The sequence below is a fragment of the Cyprinus carpio genome, chromosome A7 (assembly GCF_018340385.1).
Source record: "Cyprinus carpio isolate SPL01 chromosome A7, ASM1834038v1, whole genome shotgun sequence".
Classification (NCBI taxonomy): domain Eukaryota; kingdom Metazoa; phylum Chordata; class Actinopteri; order Cypriniformes; family Cyprinidae; genus Cyprinus; species Cyprinus carpio.
In genome coordinates, this window is record NC_056578.1 from 4,988,714 (window position 1) to 5,008,752 (window position 20,039).

Below are 20,039 nucleotides of genomic sequence, written 5' to 3' on the forward strand. Positions count from 1 at the left end.
ATATTGTTTAAGGGTATTTAGATAACATTAAAAAAAGAACAACACATTAAATTATAATTGAGGGTCATCTGTTAAGTGTTTCTCTGTTTGGAAGATGAAGCTGAAAGCAGACTGAAGGTCATTAAGATATTAAACAGACTGTGTTTTACTTACCCAGTAAAAATGACAGACTCTTGTAGAAATCCCTCATGTTCATTTCAGGTGGTGCGTGATTCTTTCTGCTTTCATTTGAGTAAGTTTGAATGAATGTTGTACCTGGGAGAAACACATTAGTTTAATTTTACATCAGAGTCACATGATACTGTTTCCCCTCCCACTTTTCACTCTGACTGATGCTGGAAAACAAAACAAGTGAACGCATTTTCATTGAAAATAATGACAACTTGCAACTTCAACTTTTATTGATTAATGATATCAAAATATCAATGCTATTGAAATTGTGATGGACACTTTTATATGAATCAATTCAAAGGATGCAGTTCATGTTGACATGCTTATATTCAATATTACATGTAAACAGCAATAGCAAAATCCACCAAACTGTTTGTCAGCTGTCCTCTCCTGAGAGAAAACTGAGGGACAATCTTCCTGAACTACATTTGTATTCATTTTTGGATTCAAATTCAGTGGCATCACATTTTTACTTAAACTGTGTCGTTATTCCATGTCGTTCTAACTTGTATGACATTCATTTCTTTCAGTGAAACACCAAGGATGAGATTTTGAAGTGAATCAAAACTGTGGTTTTCAAAAAAGTGGTTCATATGACAGTTTCCCCAGTATAGATCTGTCATACTGCATGTTGTTGCACCTGCCATGTTTCAGTTTGTCTTTTCTTTCCCATCTTATCGATATCTCGAGATCAACAGAATTTGAATTTTGTTGTTTTATGCATGAAAGCTGCCTGTCAAAACTACCTGAAAGCACACGAACACTGTCCTGCATCTGGTCTGACACGAGGAGAAGATCTGTTTCTGATGATCTTTAAAATGTTAATATTCACATTAGTTGTTCATATAGCAATGTAGTAAATATTTGGCCCGTCGATCGCCATTTGCCTCTACATCTACTGCTGTTCGTTTCTTAGAATGTCACTTGCTTTTGTTATTTACCTAGTTTTCTTCGAGTCGTTTGCTTTGAAAGCCTTTTCCAAAAACCATGAATTGAATGTAAATGTAAATGTAAAGGTACATTCTGGTTACCCGGGTTACATGTTCTCAAATTGCTGACTCAGAAGAGCAGGAACATGTGAGGAAGCACACTATGATTGCATCTATACTGGTATCTTGAGCTTTGAAAGCAACAGCTCATCATGTGTTTTACATTTTTCATGTTTAAGTTCCACCAACATTAATCTGCCACAATCCTTACTTGCTTATTTCTACAAATGTCTGCTCAGTGTTTTTCTTGTCCCTGATGCACTTGTTTGTGCAGTTCGTTTGACTAGAAGTACAGTTCTTTTGCCTATGTAAATAATGTGAATATTCCATGTGCTTTCAGATGGAAATTATTCAGATGCATTTAATTATTCAGATACATCTAATTGTCCTCTACTAAGGATGTAGCATAACTTATGAATGAAATATCATTTTAATAAAAAAAAAAAAAAAAAATGCTCTAAACCAGGGGTGTCAAACTCAAGTCCTGGAGGACCGGAGAACTGCATAGTTTAGATTCAACCCTATTTAAACACACTTGATCCAACTAATCAAGTCTTTCAAGCTTATATGAAAGCTACATGGTTTGTGTGTTGAAGCAGGGTTGGAACAGAACTATGCAGGGCTCCGGCCCTCCAGGAATTGAGTTTGACACCTCTGCTCTAAACAATGTAATGACATGAAAAAATACTAAATGTTTCCTAAAATGTTTTGCCTGATCTTGAGAGGTTAAGTTGCTCTTTCTATAATGTTTACAAACCATTCATATATCAGTTTCAAATATCAGAACACTGAATTTTATTTTCAAAGTTTTGGAGAAAAAAAAGAAAATGCTATTATAGTCTTTATACTTTAAAATTTCATGTTTAATTCAATGTTACTTTATAATTAAATGTAAAAATCACTTCATATTTCTTAGTAAGAAATTGTTTCTGCACCATTTTTTTTTAGGGAAGGTCAGTGGAAAACAGATTGTTGCTTCTGCATCATTTCATTAATGCAAAGACAAAAAAAAAACAGTTTTAAAATATCATTAATCTACTGCATCGCCTTTAAAGTGATTTGAATAGTAAGCACTTTATCTGTCCACAATTTGGTGACCCAACACAGTACTAAAATGGTTGATTATTTAAAAATAAACACGTTTGATCAATTTGTGGTTTTGTTTATAGTTTTTGAGTAGGTTATGAGAGAATGTCACAACCTGTCCATGTTACGTCTAATTCAACTTATACCAAGTGTCATAAATGTCTTGTGAAAAACCATTGTGCTTGATTGCACGTGCAGACTTTGACCAACAATATGGGAAGTGTTTGACTAATTTACTATCCTAACTATGCATGCTGTCTGTGTGACGGTCTTGCCTGGGCAGTCTGCTTTCTGCTGGATGGGGTGTGTGTGTGTAGGTTTTGTTTGATTAAGAGAATAAACCATTTCCACAGGAATGCTTCATTAACTCTGCTCTGTTTATTTAAAACAGTTCTCTTTTTTTAATTCTGTCACTCAAATTCTTTTTAACTTTGTATAGTGTTTCAGTTGCAAATATTTACAGGTTGACTATAGATGACACACACATTTTCAATTAATTATAAATCACAAATCAATGAATAATGATTGATTGAAAATGTAACTACCTTTCTAATCTTTTTGTATCCTATCTATTTTTATTTTCATTTATTATACAATTATAAAAAAGACCTCTATCACTAGCTTGCTCTATTCTTTTTCTATTCTATCTGTTTTCTTTTTATTTATTATATTATTTAAAAGCCCTTGCTACGTATACTGTGTTTAGGCTAACTGAGACTTGTTATAACACTTATATATCATTGCTCTTTTGTTGTTTTTGATTGCTTCCATTGTCCTCATTTGTAAGTCGCTTTGGATAAAAGCGTCTGCTAAATGACTAAATGTAAATGTAAATGTTATAGGTTTAATATATGTGATACAGATTTTTAATTTTTTATTAATAGTTAATGGATGCATCTATAAAGATCTTAGATGTTGGGGAAATCATTTTGAATAAATCAATTTAACAAACAACATACCTGCACAATGAAGACGGTGTGTGTAAATAGGGTTTCACTGATTCAGAAAGAGAATTAACCATTTCTACATGAAACACAAGGCAACACACAAATTGATTACAATCGGGTCTCTAAACACGTTATAACTCAATATTGAGCAATGCACTCGACGCCAAAAAAGGCTTAACAGAGTCCCAACATATTCATTGAAAGATACAGTCACAATAAAGCAACTACTTGTTTGTTTAGGACACTTATAAATGGTAATTCTCAGACTGCGAAAAACGTGCAACTTACCCACAGCAATGCTTCATGAACTGTGCTGTGGGCGGTCCCTACTCCACACGCTAAATCACATCACACAGCACATAGATGGCACTGTCCCCATTTATGCAATAATTTAACATACCTTTTCACTCCGTTACATGCACCCCCCTTAAATTATGCTAAACTGGGTAAGTGTCAGTACAGTAGGAAAACTTAACACAAGAACCAGAAAAAGGTAAAGAAAACAAAACAAGAAAATGACTGTGAATTTCCATGACACATTTCAGAATAAATATCAATTACAAAATTCCTCCATAAGAGGTATGCAAGAATGGACTGGTACCAAAATCCAGACTAAACATAGACCAAAGAGATGCCCTAAACACCTCTCTTCACATACACAATTCAAGGATTGAAAAAAATATCAACTCAAAATGGCAAAAATCTCATTCGTAACCATAAATATTTACCCATGAAAAATGGTTTTCACCACATCTAAAAAAGAAATCACTGAAGGTGAGGAATCCTGCACAAACTGATTATTCATCTCACAGATCAATCTTTGTGGAGGTTTAATGGTCCTACCAGCCCTAGTTCTGACTATGCCTGTTTGAAAGTGTTTAACTGTGTCCAGAACAGAATTATTGTCTACATAATTCACTTGATGAGACAGCACTCATCAAGATAATGAATGATATTCGCTTAAATTCTGACTCTGGCAAAATATCAGTGCTGGTATTGCTAGATCTCAGTGCTGCGTTTGACACTGTCGATCATAACATACTACTAGAGAGACTGGAAAACTGGGTTGGGCTTTCTGGGATGGTACTCAAATGGTTCAGGTCATACTTAGAAGGGAGAGGGTATTATGTGAGTCTAGGAGAGCATAAGTCTAAGTGGACGTCCATGACATGCGGAGTCCCACAAGGCTCAATTCTTGCACTGCTCTTATTTAGCCTGTATATGCTCCCACTAAGTCAAATAATGAGAAAGAACCAAATTGCCTATCACAGCTATGCTGATGATACACAGATTTACCTAGCCTTATCGCCAAATGACTACAGCCTCATTGACTCCCTCTGCAAATGTATTGATGAAATTAATAGTTGGATGTGCCAGAACTTTCTTCAGTTAAACAAGGAGAAAACTGAAGTCATTGCATTTGGAAACAAAGATGAAGTTTTCAAGGTGAATGCATACCTTGACTCTTGGGGTCAAACAACTAAAAATCAAGTCAGGAATCTTGGTGTGATTCTGGAGACAGACCTTAGTTTCAGTAGTCATGTCAAAGCAGTAACTAAATCAGCATACTATCATCTTAAAAACATTGCAAGAATTAGATGTTTTGTTTCCAGTCAAGACTCAGAGAAACTTGTTCATGCCTTTATCACCAGCAGGGTGGACTACTGTACTGTAATGGTCTCCTCACCGGCCTTCCCAAAAAGACCATTAGACAGCTGCAGCTCATCCAGAACGCTGCTGCCAGAATTCTGACTAGAACCAGAAAATCTGAGCATATCACACCAGTCCTCAGGTCCTTACACTGGCTTCCAGTTACATTTAGGATTGATTTTAAAGTACTTTTACTCGTTTATAAATCGCTCAATGATCTAGGACCAAAATATATTGCAGATATGTTCACTGAATATAAACCGAACAGACCACTCAGATCATTAGGATCGAGTCAGTTAGAAATACCAAGGTGTCTAACATATGTAGGGGAGTCCGCCTTTAGTTACTATGACGCCCGCAGTTGGAATCAGCTTCCAGAAGAGATCAGATGTGCTAAAACATTAGTCACATTTAAATCTGGACTCAAAACTCATCTGTTTAGCTGTGCATTTATTGAATGAGCACTGTGCGATGTCCGAACTGATTGCACTGTATCTTACGTATTCACCGTATTTTATGTAAAATCATTTTCTATTTTAACTGTTTTAAATTCATTTTAAAAAAGTCAATTTTTAAATCATTTTCAAAGTTTTAAAATTGCTTGTTTTTATGTTTTTTTTCTGTTTTTTTAAATAATTTTTCTTCATGATTATTTTACTTTCTTTTACGTAAAGCACTTTGAATTACCATTGTGTACGAAATGTGCTATATAAATAAACTTGCCTTGCCTTGCCTTGCCTTACATGTGAAGGTGGAAAAACTGGCATAGCAGAGGAGTGCTGTGTGGATTTCTGGTCCAAGTCATCGTCAGGAGGTAGTCTATTATCCAACAAATGTGGAATGTCACTGGCCTGTTCAGTGGATATAGAGCTGTCACAGGTAACAGAGTCTGCCTTTGAATTGGATTTCTGGATATCCAAAGAATACTGAACTTCAGACAAAGCCACTAAGTCGTTGTCATTTTCAAGGCAGTTGGGCTGATCAGACTGCATAACCAAGTGAGCTGTTCTTTTATCACTGTCGGGATGATCAGGCAAGTCTGAGGTCGCATCAATTGAATGAGACTGAGATGGTAAAGCAATTGCATCATCTTTGTACAGAAAATTAACAGGGAGCAAAAGATTCCTGTGCACAGTCTTTTCTCTGCCTGTTTCTGTGTCTCTTATCCGATAGACATTAATAGGTGATCTCACTGACATCACTTTGTAAAGATTGGACTCCCACTTATCTGCAATTTTCTGTTTTCCACACTCACCTCGATTTGCCAGAAGGACACGGTCACCAACAGTCAAAGGTGATCCTCTCACTTTCCGATTGTAGATTTTTGCATGCCTAACTTGCTCAGTAAAACTGTGCTTCTGTGCAATTTTTGCAGCTTCGCTAGGGTCACATTTAAGCCTGGATACAAAATCTGAATACTTCACTACAGTATCATCCCTGAGAACATGTTGAAACATCACATCGATAGGCAGAGGTGGAACTCTCATGAACATCAGATAGAAAAGCGCAAAGCCTGTGGTCTCGTGAACAGTGCATTTATAACAGAATGTCAGCATTTGCAAAGACTGCGGCCACTTGACTTTGGACTGGGGAGGTAAGGCCCTTATCATGTCCCCTAAGGTTCTGTTGAAGCGTTCAGTGATTCCGTTTCCCATTGGGTGATAAGGAGTGGTATGTGATTTCTTAACACCGGCCATATCTAGCAACTCCTTCATCAATCTGCTCTCAAAACTCGGACCTTGATCCGAATGTACACACCTAGGGAATCTGTAAATACAGAAGAGACTGTTCCATAAATGATGATCAACCTGCTTCGCAGACTGGTTCTTACAGGGAAAAGCATAGGCTAATTTGGTGAAATGGTATGTTGCTACCAGAACATCCACACTTCTGTTATCACCCTGTTCTGTTGTCCAGGAATCAAAGCAGATGAGTTCCATCGGCTCAGAGGTGTGTATGTTCTCAAGAGGAGCACGATCTTTTGGTTCAGGGGTCTTGCCGACAATACACCGCATGCAGTTCCTCACATAATTAGCTATGTCCCGTTCCATGCCTGTCCAAAAGAACCGTTGTCTGACCAATGAAAGTGTCCTGGAGCGACCTTGATGACCAGCATCATCATGCAGACCATTAAGCACTTGTTGTTTCAGAGCATCTGGGACAATGAATTAATACAACTTTTTGTTCATGTGATTATCTCTTTTTATTCTGAAAAGCATGCCATCTCTGATGGTGTGTTTATTCTAATGCTTAAGAAGCCTTAAGACAGTACAGGGCTCACTAGCACGTTCATGCTTGTTAGGACGTCGGTGTCTTTGAACATAAAAGAGTGCTCTACTCACTGTGTTATCCTGTTCCTGTGTAGCCGACAGAGTGCTCACACTGAGTGCAGTAGTCTGGTCCACACTGAGAAATGCGGAATGCTTTCCACTCCCATCATTCGTCCTACACCACCAGAACAGTGTGCATCCAATACTGCAACTACATCCTGTGAACTCAAAGCACCTGCAGTCATCTGACCTTGGCCACTTACTCCTGTTGCTTCAGAAAGATCATCAGCAGGGCTTAATACTTGACATTTAGCGGTAAGTCTGAAGGAAACTTGGACGATTTGATCTACAACTCCATTAACCTGATTGAAAAAAGAGTGGTAAGGTTCTGTTACAAGTCAATGGCTTACACTAGACTGGACAAAAGGTTCCCTGCTCAATGCGTCGGCAACAATGTTCTTGAAGCCAGGTACGTATTTCAGGTCAAAGCTGAAAGAGGCTAATTTAGCAACCCAGTGTTACTAACAGGCATCGAGTCTTGGCTTGGTGAGTATGTAGGTGAGGGGAATGTTGTCTGTCCAAGCTGTAAAGTGACACCCCTTCAACCAATAATGGAACTTGTCACATATCGCCCACTTAAGTACGAGGAACTCTAGCCTGTGAGCCGGGTAATTCATCTGAGAACGTGACAGTGTCTTGCTAGCAAATGCCACTGGTCTGGCCATAGTGCTGCCCTCTGGGATCTGAGAGAGAACAGCTCCCAAGCCATCAGATGAGGCATCTACAGCTAGTATGAATTCACAGTTAAAATCAGTGTGTACTAGCGTTACACTTGTGAGAAGGTCCTCCTTTAAAGTGTCAAATGCTTTATGGCAATTGTCGTTACAGTCTGTTGGTGAAAGTTTAACAAACACAGCCTTTGAGTTGAGCAGTCTCAGTCTTTGAGATCAGATCGAATAACGGTTTGGCTTTAACAGAGCATCTCTCTATAAAATGTTGGTAGTACAACACCATACCTAAGAATGATCTGATTTTCTTATGGCACGGAGTGATTCCGTCAGAGTCCATCAAGTCCACTGCTTTAACATCTGTGATGGCCTTAATTTTCCCTGGGTCAGTCTTAACACCATCCTCACAAATGACATGTCCAAGAAACTTAACTGATTTTCTCAAGAAATGGCATTTTTTAGGTGAAAGCTTGAGATTGTGGACCTTGAGTCTTGAAAACACCATCTACAGCCTTTCAAGTGCAACCTGCTCATTGGGCGCAAAGACCATGATAGCACAGTAAACTTGTGAAGTTCTCGTCACCAAAGATTGACATCATCATGTGCATGAACATTGCGGGACTATTACAGAGGCCCTGCGGCATTCTGTTATATTCTTGCAGCCCAAATGGTGATGAGAAAGCAGTGTATTTCCTATCGTCTTTGTGTAACGGTACATTATAGAAGCCTGAAGTAAGGTCCATAGTCGAGAAGAAAGCATTTCCTCTAGAGCAGCTAAAGTGTCTGACTGGTGTGGCAGAGGATGGGCATCTTTCACAGTCCTTGCATTTAGCCATCGAAAATCAGTAAAAATCCTCAAATCACCATTCTTTTTCCACACCAGGTTTGTCATCCACTAGGCGGATCTGATGTACAAAATCTTTGGCTTCTCCACAGTCCATCTTATTCCTTGAGAATATGGACTCATATTTCTTGATGAGATGGAGTAACTTCATTTTCCATACTGAAGACACTTCACACGCTGTCAGATCCAGGTCTCTCAATACCAAGTCATTTAAGGCTTGCACCATCTCATATTCAAATTCCTGGGAATTGTCCTCTTGTTGAATGTGCTGAACTTGAGACTTTATAAGGTCACTCTCTGGAAGATCTTCTACAGCGATACATGAAGAGACATCTGCAATCTTAGCATTTCTTCTTAATGTCAACACACTCTTTGTAGGATTTATAACTTTGATAGGTATCCAACCATTGCCCCATAAAGGTGTAATGACTCGGCCTACCATGATCTGTTTCGGCCACATCTGGACTGGGTGGGCTCCACCAGCACCGTACTACCCGCAGACATCACAGTGTTGACAGGAAGCTTGCCCCATACAAGGTGTTCACTCTGGGGTTGAAGTGTCACACAGTGCTAGAGTTTAACAGTACCAACTTTCTCAGGTATGTGATCGCCTCTCCATCTCTGTGTGTTGGAAAGCAATGAAATGAACTCTAAACACTTGTTTTGTTCATTACCGCTCGGAAGTGAAATCAATTTCCAGTAGTCACCTGTATTTTTCAGGAGAGTCAGCAAGCTCTTGATGGCGTTGCTGCCCAAGATCATCTCATCAGTCTGGCCTGGAACGATCAGCACAGGTATTATCAGTTTACATCCGTAAACACAGACGGACAAATCATACATCGCCGTTGGTGTGACTCGATGACCACCACAACCAATAATTACAACATCATCAGCAGAAGATTTTGTAAACGTTGAAGTGCTTGCCAGCAAACTAGCTTCAGCTGCCTCACTGAGAGTGCAGGCCATTGAACCACTGTCAAGTAATGCAGCGAAAGACGGTCCATGCTCTAGAGACACAGTAGTGTAAAATAATGAATCAGCTCTAGGGACTCTTTGTATTCTTTGAAAGACAGCAGTTTTATCAGGTGAGACACTGTTTTTTTTCTGTTCATAAATAGACTCATAATCTTGTGTCACAAATATGGGAGGATTTTCAATCTGGTCTGTGCTAACCTCCCTTGTGCACAGACCTGCTAGTTTTCCGGACTGGGCTGAGTGGATTGACTTCTCCACCGAAGACAGGAACGCCTGGAGTGACCTGGTGACTGATACTGGAAACATAGTCGGTGCTCATGACAGTGCATCAAGGCGGAATGGGCAGCATCATTAGAAATAGAGCACGGTAAGGCATCAAGACCTTCAATCCTAGGAAATCGGGTTTGAGGCTGGCGTCTAGGATGAGATGGAGGTGTGTTAGAATCGGTTAGCAGAACTTTTTCAAGCATGTCAATGACCTTTTCAAGGGCAGAGAAATCTGTGCTTTTTGGTTGTTCGCACAGTGTGGGAGCGGGCACTGGAACTGCGTTAACATCAATCTTGTTGATTGAAACTCTTTCACTTTGGCTGCGATGCACTGTACTGGTGACTTTGAACAATAAGTCAGATTGATAGTCATTAAGCACAGCCTGTACTTCATGGGCTGACCATTTGTCAATCGGTTTGGTTCTGAAGGTTAAGGCTAAGTCTTTACTTGGGCAGTGTCTGATAAACATGTGGACTATTTCCATGCTGGGCTTGTCAAGTGTTTTACCTTGCTCTTGCAAGCATTCAGAAGCGACATCTGCAGCTCCGTTGAGTCTCAGCCAGTAGTCGTATGGATTTTCGTTGTCCTCGGGTAAAGTAGTGTAAAAATCAGCAAGAGGAACAGGTGAGTAATGACTACAACTGAAATGTTTACCCAGCAGGCTGTAGACAGAGTTTGGGCAGACAGTGGTGGCAGAGTCACAGTTCCTGATCCAGAATTTGACTACATCTTTAGCTTTACCACGCAGGTGTACAATGATTTCCTCCACGTGTTCATCCGCATTCATGTTGCTCTTTTTAACAAATGTCCTCATCAGATCTTCCCATTCCTCAATTTCAATTGTATCTGAACCATCTCCTCTGAATGAAGGTGGCTCCTTGAATTTTCTGTGCTGAATCACTTGGTTTTGTGACAAATTAGCCACGCTTGAGGGGCTGTCATTCTTATAATCATCAGTGTGTTTTTTACTTGGTGCGTCAGTGTCAAAGCTATGGGAACTGAGATGAGACATAATTTTCTCTGCTAATTGTTGGCCAATTTGATGGACAATTGAAATCATCTGCCCTAACATATCAGGCACACTATCATTGTTGGGTGTAGATGTGGAGGCTACTCTGTGATTAATATTTGACTGCATGTTTGCTGTATCGTACTCTCGTACAAAACACACCCCTCTTGTAAAACCAGGTCTACTATTGCTATTGCCAGTGTTGGGGCTGTCCATCGGAAAGGGAATTGGGAAACCTAAAACTCCTCTGCCTCTACCCACTGGAAAAGGAGTACATTGATCAGGTAAGTATCTATTGTTGTTACTCATCTTGGGGAATGAAATACGCTATAATACGTACAGGCATTAACTCAATATCAAAGAGCAGAGAGAGAAAAGTCCAATAAAGGATAAAGTCAATGAGTCCCTCAATCACCAAAGGCTGTGGAATGATGACGAACAGTTTAACCGATGACACACGCTTCCAGTCCTAATGCAGCAGCACAGTGATCTCAATCAACTTGCTTGAAGACACGACCCATAGCAACACAGCGGCATCACAACTTCACGGCACCAATGTGACGGTCTTGCCTGGGCAGTCTGCTTTCTGCACAATGGAGACGGTGTGTGTAAATAGGGTTTCACTGATTCAGAAAGAGAATTAACCATTTCTACATGAAACACAAGGCAACACACAAATTGATTACAATCAGGTCTCTAAACACGTTATAACTCAATATTGAGCAACACACTTGACGCCAAACAAGGCTTAACAGAGTCCCAACATATTCATTGAAAGATACAGTCACAATAAAGCAACTACTTGTTTGTTTAGGACAATTATAAATGGTAATTCTCAGACCGCGAAAAACGTGCAACTTACCAACAGCAATGCTTCATTAACTCTGCTGTGGGCGGTCCCTACTCCACACGCTAAATCACATCACACAGCACAAAGATGGCGCTGTCCCCATTTATGCAATAATTTAACATACCATTTCACTCCGTTACATTTGCAGTTAGCTTTGTTCTTTGCCACTTTAAAGGGTTACTTCACTGCAAAATGAATATTTTTGTCATTAATCACTTACCCCCATGTCGTTCCAAACCCGTAAAAGCTTTGTTCGTCTTCAGAACACAATTTAAGATATTTTGGATGAAAACTGGGACTTAAGACTGTCCCATATAGACTGCCAAATAAATAACAGTGTCAAGGTCCAGGAAAGTATGAAAAGCATCGTCAGAATAGTCCATCTGCCATCAGTGATTCAACTGTAACGTTACAAAGCGACGAGAATACTTTTTGTACACGAAGAAAACAAAAATAATGAGTTTATTTAACAATTCCTCTCCTCTGTGTCTCTCCAAATCAGTGTACGCAGGCGGCGTACACTCTTCTGTGTCAGCTGCGCTGCATTGTTGCGCTGTTTTTTTAATCAAACCAAAGCTCAAAAACACATAAAAAAAACGTATCCTTGAGGCTGAGACTAGCACGTTGTGCTAAAGCTACCACGTGTAAAAGTGCTAAATGGGTCATGAGATGAGACTAAGAGTGATTTATTAGTGTCAATGTGTTTAATAACTGGCAAAAAGTTGTATTAATGTGTCGTTTGAGACGTGTGTGTATGCATTTGTGATGGAAGTGTTTGAATCAGAAGTTAACTATTATGTTTGCCTTGTGTTTTGCAAGGCCGTTTTTTCTTCTTTTTTTTTCTGTGATTCTTTCTATGAACATGATCTCCTGCGATAGTTTCCTGTTTTGTGCCAAACATAATCCTTTGGTGTGGAATCATCTGGGTTCGTACGCGATAATGGCGAGCTGCCCATGGACCTTTGAACTGTGATTTGAAACCATCAGCTGGTGGGAGGATTACAATTTAGCTTGTTCTTTTGGACACAAAGGACTCTGATACTTCAAACTTGTTTGATTTTTGCTTTTGAAACGGACATACTTCATCTTTTGAACTTGAACTGATCGAACGAGTGTTCTAAATCACTTGATTTACAAACTTTGATCAATTTGGTCATTTGATTCGCGAACCTTGTTTTTTAAATGAATCAATTCATAATTTCTTGCGTTTTCAATCAATATTTTTGAATATACTGTTGAGTTTTGAAAGGAAAAGTGTTATCTACATTGATTTTCTGCATTTAGAGTTAAATTGACCATACAATTACAATTATTTTGCACATTTGGGTTATTGAATGTAATGTTTTGTTGAAGAGTTTACTATTGTGAATTGATTTGAAAGAGACAGACGCAGTATTTTTTTTTGAGAATTTATTTTGTCACATTGTGTGAAGAGTGCGAAACGTCATAAAATTGTACTGAGGCTGATGAACTGTTAAATTCTTTGTCCTATAAAAGACTAGTGATGCAACGATACCATTTTTTTCAGAACCAATCCAATCCGATACCAAAAATTCTGAGTATCTGCCGATACCAATCCAATACCAGCGCAGTTTTTTTTTTTTTAAATCAATGTAGAATTTCTATAATCATAATCTATGACAAAAATACTATTATAAACTAGGTTAGTTGATAATTCAGCAGCAAAAGATACCCTAGAATAGAAAAATCATGGATGCACAATAATTTTATAAAATCTAGTGAAATATTTTATTTACAAATAAAAGTGAATAAGTCTAAAATCTGGTAAAATGTTACACATTGCTCTTTGTATTGTTGTAAAATACATTCATGAAAAAACAAGAATATACATTTATATAGAAATGTAAAAGAGTTTCTTTTACATGTATAGCACAGTAATAAAAGCAGCAACATATGATAGATAGGACAGAATAAGAAAGAAAAATAATAATATTTAATTGCGCATAGAAAATTATTATAATGCTAAAGACACCAATATAGAGTGGCACAGAGCGCTTATGTGCATCCTGTGCACAGAATGATGAGCTTGAAACAACACAGAGTCACAGTGCACAGCTGCGCAGCCCTCCGAGTCTGCATAGAAAAGTTAGTACAACACACATGCTGCTCTGCTCGTGTTCATCTTCAGTTCTCTCTTCACAGCAGTTCAGTCAGTTTACCGTTTTCTCCGGGATATTGGTTTATTTTGACTTAGAGGGAGTGTCAGCCACGTTAAAAAAGTGAATAACTTAAGTAATTTGTGGATTAATGCTTACTGGAGACGCAAACCGTTTCAAACGATTCAGTTAACTGGTTAAATCGAATGATTCATTCGCAAACCGGACATCAGTAGTACAAAAGGAAGAGATATTGATATGTGGTGTATTAAATCTGTGCATTAGTATGATCTATTTCTTTGAACAGTTTTAAACCTCAGTTACGGTGCGCTCTTGAAGAGAGTTTCATCTTTTTGACTGTAGTAACCGAACGCGACACACAGTTTGATTGCTGAATGGAGGATGACAGACAGCCGCAGCGGAGAGAAGAATTTATGTGAACTTGAGTTTAAACTATGATTGTCCTATTCTCTTCTGTAGAGCATCTGTATTTTGAGTTATTTTATAACGTGTACAAAACACTCCTTATCAAAATAGAACACTGTAAAAAAAAAATAAAGTTAAACAATTTTAAAAGAGTAAAAAACAAAATACTATTACAGTCTTTCTACTTCAAAATGTATTGTTTAATTCACTGTTACTTCATAATTAAATGTAAAATTTACTACCAATTTCTTAGTAAGAATTGTTTCTACACCATTTTTTTAATCAGTAAAGGTTAGTAGAAAACAGATTGTTGCTTCTGCATCATTTTGTAATGCAAAGACAAAAATCAAACAGATTTAAAATATCATTAATCTATTGCATTGCCTTTGAAGTGATTTGAATATTAAGCACTTTATCTGTCCACAATTTGGTGACCCAACACAGTACTAAGATGATTAATTATTTAAAAATAAACACGTTTGATTGGTGGGTGGTTTTGTTCATAGTTTTTGTGCATGAGAATGCTACATAACCTGTCCATGTTGCGTCTAATTCGACTTCTACCAAGTGTCACAAATGTCTTGTGAAAAACCGTAGTGCTTGATTGCATGTGCAGACTTTGATCAACAATATGGGAAGTGTTTCACTAATTTACTATCCTGACTATGCATGCTGTTTGCATTTAGTTTGTTCTTTGCCACTTTAACCTTTAGTCCAAACACTGATCTACCAGTTTCATTTTTTTTACTTGAACATTTTATTATGCATATTAAAAAAAAAAGACTATATTTATAACTTACAGGAAATCAATGGTTTGAGGCAACAGTAACAATAAATTAAGACATTTGAAAACAATTATCTTAGATCATTTTAGCCACATGATGGCTCACACTTGCACAATTATATTAATATACTGATTTTAATTTTCATCAGCCCTCTCTGTGCAGGAGCCTGATTTTAAATAGCAGTACATTAGCAGAATACAAACACTAACGCTCGCAAAAACATTCATAAACACAATCTCTCACACACAAACACTAAGATTAAATAAATAATGTAATGCCCTCTTCCCCATATTTTCTGCTTCTTTCTTCATTGTTCCCAGAGTCGCATTATTGCACAGTTATAAATATGCTGAATTACATATACTTTGGTGTTGGGTTCATCAAGCGTTCAGTGCTCATCGACCAGTTTCAGAAAGCAAATGTGTTGGCAGAATCCTTACAACAGGAGCACTGCAAGGATCCCTGAGAGAATTACCAGAGCAGCTGAAAGAAGAAAAAAAATCAGTTATTTATAAAGGAACTTTAGATGTTTTATCATAAAGTTTTAAAGCACGACACAAAAATGATACTACTTCTATAGAGGTCAGAAACTTTCCTGTATTGTACACTTGTTCTATCTGTTGTGCAAATACATATCATGCACCAATAGATTTTAAAAAAGGGCATTTAGCAACTAAAGAGTAGTCATTTGTTTCACTCTTTTTTTTTTAACACACTAGAGATTTTCTCTCAAAATGCAGATTCTGCCAGAAGACATTGCCCTGATGAGTTCTTACCCTGAGATGCAGCATGATGCAGTGCATTGCTCCCTGCTGTAGTAGCAGGTTTTGCTGTAGTAGTCGTAATAGTGGTAGTATTATCTGTGCTTGTAGTGGGTGTTATTATGGCAACGTCTGAGCTGCTAGTGTTGGTTAGATCAACCAATGAATTTGTAAACATTCGTGTGACTGGAGACCCTAAAGTGCCTGTGGAAAGGAAAACATTTTAATTTTGCTACTAACTGAAATCTCTTTTAGGTCTTCGTTCATAGTGTCGCTCTCACCATTTGTAAAGTTGCCAGTGAAGAAATAGAGGAAAGCATTTGTGTTTGCCGCACGGGCGTTGCTGCTGAGACCTGCAGCTACAAAAATGCACTGAATCCTTGTGCCGTTCACAGAGCCACGGAAGGATCCAGGGTTAAACTGCAAGACAAATCAAGTACAAATGTATTGCTGCAAATTAGGGGTCAGAGTGAGTGAAGTTACCCTCTACTTAAAAGCATTCTATAAACCCTTCAGCTCTACTCGGGGTTTTGCTTTTTTCACTCACTGCTGTTGAACAAACATTTGCATTGTTACTGTTTTTCATTGTTACTGTTCTACTGTATAAAACATGTTATATTTGAAAGCCATCCCTGCTTCTGTTCATTACCACATCATTTATAGTCAAGAATATTTTGTGCAAAGCTTGGCACTGAAGAAGATGCTCTGTAAAAGGGAGTCTTACAGTCTTATCTGGAGTCAGAATGTTGTTGTTCAGAGTGGCACGAATGAACTTCGCCACACCATTGTCATTGGCACAAGAGTAGACAGTGTCATCATCACCCTATGAGCAGGAAAGGTTAATAAGTCCGAGAATCCAAATCTGAGATTTGTTTTTCCAAAATCACATTTTTAACAAAGGGATTTTTATTTTTAAGCATGGACATATATGAGAAATAAATTTGATCATTTTCAGACCTCCTTCTTGTCTCGAGACAGGCCAACTGCGATGTAACCATTTGAATCCCCACTGAGCTCAAAAGTGAGATTGTCTAAGTTTCCGTTCACCACTCTTGTGGAGGCAAAAATGCAGCTACTTGAGCTTGATGGATCACAGTTGGCTGGAGTGGAGAAACATGCCCTGTCCTTTTTACAGTTGTCCTTGGTGACCTTATCCTGCAACGTTACGTTCAGATTAGCCACAAAATGTAATGCTGAAATTAATATTTAAGAAATGTATAAAATCATAAGTAAACTCATCAATTTATAGTAATTTGCTATCCAACACATCACAATAGTTTTTAACATCAATGGCTTTACTTCACCTGCACCACAAAAAGCAACACATTCATATACATGAAAAAAAAAATGGCTCGCCAGTCTGTTCTCACTTACATTTGTTGTAACATTATTAGCTGTAGATAATCCAGAGGCAGTAGATGCAGTGGCATTTGATGATGCAGTAGTATTTGAGGATGCAGTGGAATTAGATGCGGTGGTGTTCGGGGCTGTAGTGGTGTTTAATGCTAAAGAGGAACTAGATGTGGTGATGTTCGGGGCTGTTGTGGTGGCATTTGTACTGGGTGTTATTACTGAAACATCTGTGCTGTTAGGGTTGCTTAAGTCCACTGACCCATTTGTAGTCATTCTAGTGACTGGAGAATCCAGAGAGCCTGGAAAATGAGTAAAGGGAGGAGTAAGATTTAGGTCTGCTGCAAAACAAAAAATATGTCACTTGATCAGTGTTGCACTCACCATTTGAGACACTGCCTGTTAAAAAGAAGACATAAGTGTCTGTGGTTGCCGCACGAGTGATGCTGCCGAGACCTGCAGCATTGAAAATGCACTGAATCTTTCCTCTATTCACCGAACCACGGAAACTTCCAGGGATGAACTGCAGCGAAACAGAAATATTATTACTGAGAAAGTCTATTTTAGTATGTTACAGTATATTTTAATCTGCTTTAATGCATTATTGCATCTTAACACAGGTTTTAAAGGCAACCTTTGAGACCTGTGTGTATAGTACCATTTTCTGTTTTCATATACTACTGTATTTTTTTACTGTGAAGAACATCCACTGCTCAAAATTGGCATAGTATTTTTTATACAGAAGGTGCTCTGGAAAAGGGCCTTACAGTGTTATCCTGAGCCAGTCTTTGATGGTTCAGTGTGGAACGGAAGAACTTCAGTGCACCATTGATGTTGGCGCAAGAATAGACAGTGGCTCCTTGACCCTGAGGATGTGAAAAGTAAATTAGTCAGGGAACCATACTAGTTCTTAAATATTAGAATATAATAAAAGAAGCATGATTGAAAAAACATTTGGATTTTATCTCTTACACTGTTGTCTCGAGAGAGGCCAGCTCCAATGTAACCATCTGACTCGCCACTGAGTTCAAAGGTAAAATTATCTGCACTTCCGCTTACTCCTTTTGCAGATAGGAAATAACAGGAATCTTGTGCACCTGGATTACAAGTAGGTGGAGCAGAGAAACATGCTCTATCCCTCCTGCAGTTATCCCTGCCAGTGATATCCTGCAGTGAACAAGAGGTCAAATTAAAAAGAAAGAAAAAAATTATAAAAATTAATTGTTATCCTTTAAAAGCAACTTTCACTTCAAGTCAGGATTCTTATTATTTGCATTTTTGAGCAAGAAAAAGGGCTTACTAGTGATAGATTATTGACGTTGCTGTTGTTCAAGGTATTAGAGCCTGATGGTGTCGCAGTCAGGTTAGCAATCACGGTGGGAGGGCGTGTTTGAGTCTGGTTGGCGGTTATGTTGGGAGGGTTTGTCTGGGTCAGGTTGGCGGTTATGTTGGGAGGGTTTGTCTGGGTCAGGTTGGCGGTAATGTTGGGTGGGTGTGTCTGGGTCAGGTTGGCGGTTATGTTGGGAGGGTGTGTCTGGGTCAGGTTGGCTGTTATGTTGGGAGGGTTTGTCTGGGTCACGTTGGCGGTTATGTTGGGAGGGTTTGTCTGGGTCAGGTTGGCGGTTATGTTGGGAGGGTTTGTCTGGGTCAGGTTGGCTGTTATGTTGGGAGGGTGTGTCTGGGTCAGGTTGGCTGTTATGTTGGGAGGGTTTGTCTGGGTCAGGTTGGCGGTTATGTTGGGAGGGTGTGTCTGGGTCAGGTTGGCGGTTATGTTGGGAGGGTTTGTCTGGGTCAGGTTGGCGGTTATGTTAGGAGGGTTTGTCTGGGTCAGGTTGGCGGTTATGTTGGGAGGGTTTGTCTGGGTCAGGTTGGCGGTTATGTTGGGAGGGTTTGTCTGGGTCAGGTTGGCTGTTATGTTGGGAGGGGGTGTCTGGGTCAGGTTGGCGGTTATGTTGGGAGGGTTTGTCTGGGTCAGGTTGGCGGTTATGTTGGGAGGGTTTGTCTGGGTCAGGTTGGCGGTTATGTTGGGAGGGTTGTCTGGGTCAGGTTGGCGGTTATGTTGGGAGGGTTTGTCTGGGTCAGGTTGGTGGTAATGTTGGGAGGGTTTGTCTGGGTCAGGTTGGTGGTAATGTTGGGAGGGGGTGTCTGGGTCAGGTTGGCGGTTATGTTGGGAGGGGTGTGTCTGGGTCAGGTTGACGGTTATGTTGGGAGGGTGTGTCTGGGTCAGGTTGGCGGTTATGTTGGGAGGGTGTGTCTGGGTCAGGTTGGCGGTTATGTTGGGAGGGTTTGTCTGGGTCAGGTTGGCGGTTATGTTGGGAGGGTTTGTCTGGGTCAGGTTGGCGGTTATGTTGGGAGGGTTTGTCTGGGTCAGGTTGGCTGTTATGTTGGGAGGGTGTGTCTGGGTCAGGTTGGTGGTTATGTTGGGAGGGTGTGTCTGGGTCAGGTTGGCGGTTATGTTGGGAGGGTTTGTCTGGGTCAGGTTGGCGGTTATGTTGGGAGGGTTTGTCTGGGACAGGTTGGCGGTTATGTTGGGAGGGTTTGTCTGGGTCAGGTTGGCTGTTATGTTAGGAGGGGGTGTCTGGGTCAGGTTGGCGGTTATGTTGGGAGGGTTTGTCTGGGTCAGGTTGGCGGTTATGTTGGGAGGGTGTGTCTGGGTCAGGTTGGCGGTTATGTTGGGAGGGTTTGTCTGGGTCAGGTTGGCGGTTATGTTGGGAGGGTTTGTCTGGGTCAGGTTGGCGGTTATGTTGGGAGGGTTTGTCTGGGTCAGGTTGGTGGTAATGTTGGGAGGGGGTGTCTGGGTCAGGTTGGCGGTA

General features: G+C 39.5%; 1 protein-coding gene and 1 long non-coding RNA gene across 2 annotated transcripts; both read right to left on the bottom strand.

Annotated features, from left to right (window-relative positions):
• Positions 1-160: 160 nt before the first annotated feature.
• Positions 161-3,496, bottom strand: LOC122145552. Its single transcript, XR_006160391.1, has 3 exons — positions 3,482-3,496; positions 3,206-3,269; positions 161-255 (listed from the first exon to the last, which is right to left on the bottom strand). It is a non-coding gene; the product is annotated as an uncharacterized LOC122145552 (long non-coding RNA).
• An 11,572-nt stretch (positions 3,497-15,068) lies between these two features.
• LOC109076803 (putative ferric-chelate reductase 1) lies at positions 15,069-18,755 on the bottom strand. Its single transcript, XM_042759386.1, has 10 exons — positions 18,527-18,755; positions 18,199-18,393; positions 17,994-18,092; positions 17,611-17,749; positions 17,251-17,528; positions 16,834-17,031; positions 16,601-16,699; positions 16,158-16,296; positions 15,892-16,080; positions 15,069-15,598 (listed from the first exon to the last, which is right to left on the bottom strand). Exons 5-10 carry the CDS (start codon positions 17,500-17,502, stop codon positions 15,552-15,554), a joined length of 924 nt encoding a protein of 307 aa, XP_042615320.1. The 5' UTR covers positions 17,503-17,528; positions 17,611-17,749; positions 17,994-18,092; positions 18,199-18,393; positions 18,527-18,755; the 3' UTR covers positions 15,069-15,551.
• Between the last annotated feature and the right edge of the window lie 1,284 nt (positions 18,756-20,039).

What these genes read in the sequence shown, in the direction of transcription:
- LOC109076803 (XM_042759386.1), bottom strand. Translation starts at nt 17,502, where the DNA reads ATGACTACAAATGGGTCAGTGGACTTAAGCAACCCTAACAGCACAGAT. An exon ending in TTCTGACTCCAGATAAGACT is followed by an intron (nt 16,297 to 16,600) that starts GTAAGACTCCCT and finishes TTTGTCTTGCAG; the next exon opens with TTTAACCCTGGATCCTTCCG. An exon ending in CACTGGCAACTTTACAAATG is followed by an intron (nt 16,081 to 16,157) that starts GTGAGAGCGACA and finishes TCCTTTCCACAG; the next exon opens with GCACTTTAGGGTCTCCAGTC.